Source organism: Megascapheus bottae, chromosome 15 (assembly GCF_031878675.1).
Source record: "Megascapheus bottae isolate mThoBot1 chromosome 15, mThoBot2.hap1, whole genome shotgun sequence".
NCBI lineage: Eukaryota > Metazoa > Chordata > Mammalia > Rodentia > Geomyidae > Megascapheus > Megascapheus bottae.
Genome location: NC_143523.1, coordinates 21,943,465 through 21,952,220, shown reverse-complemented (window position 1 = coordinate 21,952,220; position 8,756 = coordinate 21,943,465). Strand labels below are relative to the sequence as shown.

The 8,756-nt window shown below is 60.4% G+C and overlaps 1 protein-coding gene across 1 annotated transcript; it reads right to left on the bottom strand.

Annotated features, from left to right (window-relative positions):
- Nucleotides 1–5,419: 5,419 nt before the first annotated feature.
- On the bottom strand, nucleotides 5,420–6,921 carry Lbx1 (ladybird homeobox 1). The gene is made up of 2 exons (XM_090346906.1): nucleotides 6,597–6,921; nucleotides 5,420–5,940 (listed from the first exon to the last, which is right to left on the bottom strand). Exons 1-2 carry the CDS (start codon nucleotides 6,919–6,921, stop codon nucleotides 5,420–5,422), a joined length of 846 nt encoding a protein of 281 aa, XP_090203032.1.
- Between the last annotated feature and the right edge of the window lie 1,835 nt (nucleotides 6,922–8,756).

Here is an 8,756-nt window from a genome sequence, read left to right as displayed (position 1 = left end):
TTTCAGTTACACAAATTTGACACACTCAAAACACTTTCTTTTTGGTCCTCAGTGCAACACACACACACACACACACACACACACACACACCCCTCGAGCTGTGAACTGTGGGTAGGAGAGTGAGTTTTTGATATTATGGAACCTTGGGGTGCAGAGGTGGGCACCCAAGGAAAAATAAAGACATGAAAATTCTCTTCTGTCCAGGGTATTGGCCTCCCACTCACCACAAGGCCCTGAACTCTCACCTTCTTTCACTCCAACCCCTAGAATCTTTTTTTTGGGGGGGGTGAGAGGCTGGGCTGGTGGATCCACTAGGGGTCAGGTTCGTAGGTGACCAATGTCTGCCCCAGACCTCCACACTTGCACACCAAATCTAGGGGTGTGCCCATTTCCCAAATGTCCCCGACACTACCACCTAGCTCACCCACCTGGAAGCTATCCCTGTGTTACTCCATTTTACAACCACAGTCTCCTCTTACCCAGAGGCCCCACTGGCTCCAGTCCTCTCAGGCTCCCCGTGCCTTTTCTGCTGGCCCTCGACTTTACCACCCCGCATCCCTCGACCTACCACCCCGCGGCCTTACCCGGCTGCTCTCCTGGTATCTACCCGGCTCCCCAAGGCCGCATGCGTTGGGGGAGCGTGTGTACTGTCAGCACAAACTGCTTTCTGGGCCCCAAGGAGGAAAAAAGGGGAGCTGTTTATTGGGGGGTGGGGAACACGGCCCCCCTGGGTTCTGAGGGCTGACAAGGCGAGCATGGCAGGGTGAGTGGACTTTCTAGGACCTAGCGGCTCAGCAAGGCGGGGAGGAGGGGGTCCCCGCGGCGACGGGCAGGGGCGGAGGGGAGGCGTGCGGCCCCAGCCCGTCCCTTTCAGGGGGGACTCATGCATCAAACTTCAATTTTCCGGACGATTGAATTAGTGATTTTTTTTCTCCTGAACTAAAATACACTTAAGTCTTTGGGATTAATTACCACGTTCTGGTCCCTCAGACTGGAGTATTACTTATCGGAGCTGCGTCTGACACCGGCCCGACACCTCGTAAAATAAGGAACTGCGCCTCCCGGCCTCGCCCGGCGCCGCCCGTCAGGCCGCCGAGACAGCGGGGCCGGCCGATCGCGCCGCCACGTTCGCCTGCCGGCGCCCCGGAGTGCCCAGCTCGGACAGCAGAAACCGGCTGTGTCCCAGGACTTGGCGAGCGCTCACCAAGGTCCACAACCCAGCCGGGAAGAGAGACAAAGCCGGAAAGAAAAAAAAAATGGGGGCCTCGGGAGAGGCCAGGTTGAGGACGATCCAGGTCGGCCAGGGGCAGGGACGGGCCGCTGGCCTGGCCGCAGAACCGAGCCTGAACGAACTTTGCCAAAGAGCGGACGTGGGGTCCACACGCGACCCATGCCACGCTCAAACCCAGCACTCAGGTGCAAAGACCCAGACTCGGCGCGCGCGCCCCCCTCCCACGGTGCTCGCCGGCGGTGGGCGCGCGCCCCACACGGCTGCCAGCCAGACAGGCCCGGCAGGCACCCGCGAAGACGCCGAGCCAGGGCCCGGACTTCCAGGACCACTCCGGGCCGACGCCATCTGCGCTGCCTTTCCCTCAACCCCGCCATCGGCCCCTGTCACCCACACTGGGAAAGCCAGAGCCCAAGCCCGGTAGCCCTGACCCGCACTCGCTGTTTTCCCCGCTGCTTCCCGATGAACGGGGCCTAGTGGTGAGCCCCGGAGCTGCGGGGCTCTGCCGGGCTTCAGTCCGGCCTGGACGGCCTCCCCTGGGGCTCGCTGGGCTTCACCATCCCGCCGGCAGCCCGGCTGAGGCATCGAATCCAGCAGAGCCTTCGGGGCTACAGTATGGCTGGGATCCATTCTGAAATCTGAGCAGAGACCCAGCTCGCGGCCGGGCTCCTCTCCCCACACCCCTGCTTCAGCTCAAGCTCAGGCTCCCGCGTCCACTCCTTCCACCCTTCAGTCCCCGTCGGGGCTTTCTTCCACCAGTCCTCCTCCAATCTAGCCTGCTTCCCTCGTCCCTGCCTCTCCTGGTCTCCCCAGTAGCATCTCAGGACCCCTGTTAAAGCTCAAATTGCGCCCCTGCCTGTCCACTAGACTGTGAGCACTAGAATGCGAGTACTAGACTGTGAGCTCCTTGCGGGCAGGAACCGGATCCGATTGGTATAAATTTCCCTAGCCACCTGTGCACAGTAAACATTGCTGAATTGATTTTCCTCTTTACTTTATGAATCCTGCCCCTCCGTTCTTCCCCTCTTTCTTTTCCTCCTTCCTTCCTCCCTCGTTATTTTTTATTTCTTGGTTATATTCAATTGTCATGTTTTTCAGGCTCATTAAATCCATTTAGAGACAAAAGAATAAAAGGCAGAAGGGGAAGGGAGGGGGAGGAGGGGAGGGGGAGGGGGAGGGGGAGGCCGGAGAAGCAAACAAATAACCCGCTTTAACTAGACGGGCGGATAAATGGCCCCGTTTCTCCTCAGCCCCGATGCGCCTGCTTAGCTGCGCGCCCCGCGGGCACCGCAGCTCGGGTGGGCTCAGCCCCGAGGCTGCCGCCCCCAGCCCGGAGGGACCCAGCGGGGCCCAGCCCAGGGCCGCGAAGCCAGGGGCGGCCGGAGGTGCCCGGGCCGCTTCATTGGGATTCATGGGCGTGCTGGGCGGGCGGCCTGGGGCTCCGGGCGCGGGGCGGGGGCCGGGCGCGGGGGGGAGTGGTGAGCGCGGCGGGCGCAGATGCCCGGGTGACCGCCGCGCCGCGGTCCCTGCGCCGCCTTTGTGCCGGGGAGGCGCGCGCGGGGACCTAATCCATCAAATTGTCTACAAATTGTGAAGAAAATTCAAAAACCATATGGTCGCCAGCGCCGGCGCGCTCTGGGCTGCGGAGGGCCGCGGCCGTGCCCGCACCGGGAGCCGCGGGGGGCTGGGCCCGGCTATTGTCGCCTGTCAGCGGCCGCCCGGGCCCATTCGTCCCGGCCTTCATGGTCCGCGCTCCGAATTACAGACCCATCCATCCTGAGAGAGGGCGATTTATGTCGCCCGAGAGGAACCGGCCGCTCGCCCGAGCCGCTGCCCGGTCACCTCTCTCCTTCCCGGGCCCCTCTGCGCTTTCTTCCCTCGCCCTTTCCTGTTCTCGTTCGTCCTCCTCGGTCTCCTTTTCCCTGTCTGTCGGTTTCTCTTTGCACGTTTGTAAATCGTTCTCCTTCCCTCTCCTCTCGCTTCTCTGCGGACGCCGCCGCTCGTTCCGCTCTGGACTGTTTTGTTTCGTTTCCCCGGGTTCTGGGCTCCTTTTTGTTTGCGTGTTTGTTTCTGGCTGTCTTAGTTTCCTCCCAGACCCTCACATTCCGGACTCAGGCCCGGGGGCCCCACCGCCTGCCCAAGACCAGATGCGAATTTCTCACATCAATTTTTCGGAGAAAGAGAGGAGCGGCCTGGAGGCAGGACCCTGCTCTAGTGACAGCGGCCACTCGCCAGACTGGCGACAACAAAAGCCCCCAAAACAACCCCGGCTCTGTCCAGGAGGGAAAAGCGAAAGTGGCCTTAACCCCGCTCATGCCACCCTCCAGCGTGGCAGAAATCAGAAAATCCCTGAGAGATCCATTTCTCTGTTCCTAGTTGAAGTGTGTGTGTGTGTGTGTGTGTGTGTGTGCTCGCGCGCGTGTTTTAATTTGCGGATATTACCACAATCCACTCCAAATCCCAAACGCTTTGGGCCCACACTCACAGTGTCCCTGTGTTCAGCCCGTCCCCACCTTGCTACAGCCTCCTCCACTGCCCTGCCACCGCCAGGGAGGAGGCTCTCAGGGCAGGAACCAAACTTGGGAGCCCTAATCTTGGTGTCCGACTGAATGACACCTGCCATACACCCGGGGCTTAGCCAGGGTCTCGGAGAGCACAGGTACAATGTGTTGGGGAGGGAGGTGACATGAAGAAACACAGGACAAATCTCCCTTCTGCCACCCTTTGTCCCACCACAAATTAATTTGTTCTGTGAAGCTCCTCAAACACACGCCCGCCTTCTGTCAGTATTTCAAGCCTTGCCTTTTTCCTTTTCTTTTTCTTTCTTCTTCTTTTTTTTTTTTACCCCGACCTGGCGAAGTCATCCTCTCCCCTCATTTAGTAGGTGCTTCTTATTTAGTGCTAGAAGCACCTCCTCTCTTTGCTTCCCTATCAAGCTTAACCTGAAATTCTCCTCCCTCCTCCCATATTTGCAAGGCCCCGGTGGCCAGTGAGGAATCAGTCAGACCGCTGCTACTTCCACGAATTGACCCACTCATTCTGAGACAAGGTCGCCGCCGATTCTAGTAAAATGGCAAAGAATTTTATTTATCGGAGAAAGAGGCCTTGGGTACAGTCCGCAGATAAGAGGGCAGGAACAGGAAAGGGGCGCTTGGAACCCACCCTCATCAGGCCACCCTTGTCTGGCCAAGTCGAGCTAGGAGCAGGGCATTGCAGACCACAAGACAGACCTAGAGCTGCAAGGGGGTGAGGGTAAAGGATTGGGTTGGCCTCCTCTCTATCTCTGTCACATGCAAAAAAATTCTATAAAGAGTAAAAAATAATTCTAGGGCTTTGGATTCTGTTTTCCGTGGTTGGTTGGTTGGCTGGCTACCTGCTTTGTCCCTAAGAGCCAGTAGTCACCCGAGAAAATGGAAGGGATGGAAGAACCTTTAAAATATAGCAAGTGGGCATTGGGAGGCAGACATGGCCCCGAAAACAGATTTCTCTTATGTGGGGAAGAGGAAAAGATTGATTTTGAAACTTGCAAGTCAGAACCTGGCTGCTGCCCTTACCCACTTCCCACGCGTGAGGAGAGAAGGGGAGAAAAGGCGGAAGGAAAAATTTAAAGTCAACTTTAATAGGCCTAGGGAGTCAAAGAGGAAGCGGGCCGATGCATTCGCCACATGCAGAGAAAAATCAAAACGGCGGGAGTTGCCCCTCTCGCAGACCCTGGGATTAAGATTCCCGCAATCCTCATTTCTGCCTCGCCCTTCGCCAAACTCGGCAGCTTTGAAAACATCGAATCTCTGCGATATTAAAAGAAGAAGAAGAAGAAGAGGGGGGGGGAAAGAAAAAGAAAAGAGCGGGGGAAGAAGAGAAAAGAAATCCAAAGATCAGGCTGCGGGGCGAAGAGAAGGACCTGCTATATAGTTTTAAATATTTATACAGAAGCCATACAAACTTGCACGGCAGCGAGGGCTCCGGGGCTGGGGAGACCTCGTTCTATGGCCAGCCCGGCCGGCCAGATCGGATTTATTGCTTCGAGAGGGAAGAGACAGCAGCCGGGGGCCTACACTGGGCGCGTGGACGAGGGAGAAGGCGGGAGTTGCAGAGGAGGGGCCAGCTCCCCTCGGCGGGTCCGGTCAGGTCTGGGAGGCGGCGGGCACGCGGGCGTTGGGACCCGGGGTGGTGCAAGATCCATAGCGCCACTCAATCGTCCACGTCGATCTCTTCGTCCTCCTCATCCTCTGAACAGTCCTGGCTGCTGGCCCGCTGGTCCGTAAGCGGAGAGGCCGGGGAAAGCTGCAAGGGCCCGGCGCTGGGGGCCTGCGGGGCGCCCGTGGGGAGAGCGGGAGAACCCGGCCTCGATTTGGCCCTGCCGCAGCCTCCGCCGCCACCGCCGGCGGCCTCCGAGTTCTGCTCCAGTTCCGCCAGTGCTACGATGTCCATCTGCCCGCTGGGGCCCAGTTTCTTGGCGGACTCCACGTCGGCCTTCATCTCCTCTAGGTCCCGTTTGAGCTTGGCACGCCGATTCTGGAACCAGGTGATGACCTGTGCGTTGGTAAGGCCCAGCTGCTGCGCGATTTGGTCGCGATCGGCTGGGGACAGGTACTTCTGGTATAGGAAGCGTTTTTCCAACTCATAGATTTGGTGATTCGTGAAGGCCGTGCGGGACTTTCGCCGCTTCTTGGGGGTCTGCCGCTGCCCAAAGATAGTCATCCCATCGCGGCCTGGAAAGAAAGGAGTCTAGGCTCACATGGGGGCAGTGAAGACCCCACCCTGGTTCTTGTCCCGTAACTCTCCACTCAGGCCCAAATAGTCTTCGCTCTGTCTCGGTTCCCCCTTTCCAATTTGATTTCACCTTTAAGACTAAAGCAAACCCGAGCCACGGTAAACCTCCGGTTTCTGGACTCCTAGAATTAAGTCCCTTGTTAAAAAAAAAAAATTTAGTCTCAGTCCCCAAGAGTTAGGTTTACAGATCCAATCTGAGAACAGAAAGGAACCGGATAGAAAGACTGCTTTACGGCGGTGTGAACCTGGGCTCCCCACCCTTTTCCAACCCACAGACTCTATCCAAAGGTCCCGGCAAAAGCTCGTCTCTCCCCACTCGGTGAGTAAGGCCGGCCGTCGGGAACCTGGGAACTAGACGGAGTCCAGCGGAGCCCCGAGACTGCTGAGATCATCTCTCTCAGATCACCCCAAATTCTGGCCTACGTAGAAGTCTCTAGGTACCAAGGACCAGGTCCTGTCCCGCCTAACTACCAACACCAGCGGCTCGGGCTGGAGGGCCCTGGCGGCTGGCAGGGCAGGGACTCGGGACATCTCCGTGCAGGGCACTGCGCGTGGAGCGCAGTGGGGCGCAGGGGAGCCTAGCGGCGGTGCCTACCTTCGGCTGCCTGCAGGACGCTGACCTCCAGTCCCTTAAAGGTCTTGCTGGCGAGCTCCTCCAGCGCGCAAAGCGGCGAAGTCTGCGAGAGTAGCGCGCGGCCCGCCAGGGGCAAGCCGCCCGGCGCGTGCTTGTCGGCGGCAGCCAGCAGGTGCGCCGCCCCGCACAGCGAGTAACTTCTCCGCACAGACGGTTTGTTGAGGATGTCCTCAATGCTGAATGGCGTCAGCGGCTTGTTGGAGTTGGCGGGCGGCGGCAGGTGGTCCAGCGGGCTACGCCGCCGCTCCTCCCCCGGCGCCGCCTTGCCGTCCTCCTTGGAAGTCATCTCGGCCTCGTTTGGGGGCCCGGCCGGGGAGGCTCGGGCCTCGGGGACCCAGCCCGCGGGCAGCTCGGGCGTCGGACGGTGCGGGAGGGCGGCGAGGGGTGGAAAGGAGGCCGCGCGGAGTTGAATGCGGGCCGGCACGGGGTGGTTAGCGCGGTGGCCGAGGCGAGCAGAGCCGCCCGGGGCCCCGGGAGGAGCGCGCAGCCGCCCGGGCTTCCAGCAATCCGGGGCTGGAGCCGGGACGCGCCGCGCGGGGCTCCAGTTTCGCCAGCCCCGGTGCTATTTAAAGGTGTCAGGTGGCTCGGCGGCGGCTCCTGGCCCCGGGTCCTGGCCGCGGCAGTTGGAAGAGCCGAGGCGAGGGCGCGGATCCCGGACTGCGAGGGGAGGCGGAGAGACGGGGCAATTGACTATTGCTAACAAGTTAGCCTTGATCGAGGAGTAATCAATTATCTGCAGCAGCACTTCTCTCTTTCTTCTTTTCCCCAGGTCTTCCTCCTCTCCCTTCTTTCTCTCGGTTCGCTCTCCCCCCCCCCCGTCCTCTCCCTCCTCCCTCCCTCCCTCTCCTCTCTGCTCCCCCCGTCTCTCTCCTTCTCTACCTCTCCCTCACCCTCTCTTTCACTCTCTGTCTGTCCAATGCAGGCGGCTCTAAGTTGGGAAGCTCATTAATTAGCGGGCCGGGGGTAGGAGGAGCCGGCTGGAATTAGCCTGCCTAATGCGCCTGTCAGTCCGGGCTCGGCGCTGCACTCAGGCCGAGCTGTTTGTAAATTACATTAGCGGCGCCTTTATTGCACCCGAACCTCGGGCGGCTGAAAAGCCACCGCCCCCACCCCAAACTGAGAACCGGGCTCCCCGGCGCACCCACCTCCCGCCGACCTGGCTGACACGGCGGCGCCCGTCCGGAGATCTCGGGCTCTTCTACCCGGAATTTGCAGCCCCAGAAGGGTGGCGGGAGCCCCAGCCTGGGAGGGACGCGGTCGCCGCGCGGGCCAGGTAAGAACAGGAGCCCGAGTGGGCCCCGCTGCCGCTCAACGAAGACTTTGCCCAGCAGAAATCAAGAACCTAGCGCGCCCCCCTCCCCCGTTCCCGGACCTCTTGCCCCTCACCCCTGGGCCCTGCGCCTCGGAAAAAAAAAGACAATCTCCCATCCAAACCCCACCCCCACCCCGCCGCCCAGGGCCGGCCAGCTCCACATCCCTGGGTGGGCGACTCCGGACAGGCACCGGGATCCCAAGAGTTGGGGGAGGAGACCAGTTGGAGGACTCAGCCTTCCCCACGCCAAAAGACGGAGGGAGGAGTAGTTGGTGGCTCCGGGCGCCTCTTCTCTCCGCCTCTGCCCGAAGTGGCCGCCCTACCTCCTCCGGCGATCTTGCACTCTTTCCTCCCGTCAGGCTGTCGAGGCCTGCTAGAGCCACGGCTGGTTTGATGATGGCTTCCGAAGGCAACCCAGCCGCGTGCGGGGGCTACCAACCCCGGCTGAGAGCTTCCCGGCGGTGCTTAGCCGGGGCCGGGATAGGGGCCCCGCTGCCTGCCCCGCCCAACCCAGCTCAGGGCTGGAGTGAAGCCGCCGGCCGGCCGAAAGGCCGACTCCAGCTGTTCCGGATGCGGGGTGGGAGCCCAGAGGGGGCCGGGCCAGGGCTGGGGCTGCGCTCTTTGGAACTCCCGGGGAGGCCGGGTTCCAGTGAAGCTGGGGGTTGGACCCCAGTGGCCTGGAATCTACGAACAGTAGCCTTTTGCATGTATTATTTGAAGGCGTTTATGTTTTCCAATGTGTGTATTGTGTGGCTTTCCATGGGTGTATTGATGTAGACGTGTGTGAACCTCTGGACATACGGACAGGT

Excerpts from the sequence above, each read along its gene's own strand:
- Lbx1 (XM_090346906.1), bottom strand. The coding sequence starts at position 6,921 with ATGACTTCCAAGGAGGACGGCAAGGCGGCGCCGGGGGAGGAGCGGCGG. Across the intron at positions 5,941-6,596 it reads CGTCCTGCAGGCAGCCGAAG|GCCGCGATGGGATGACTATC; the intron begins GTAGGCACCGCC and ends CTTTCTTTCCAG.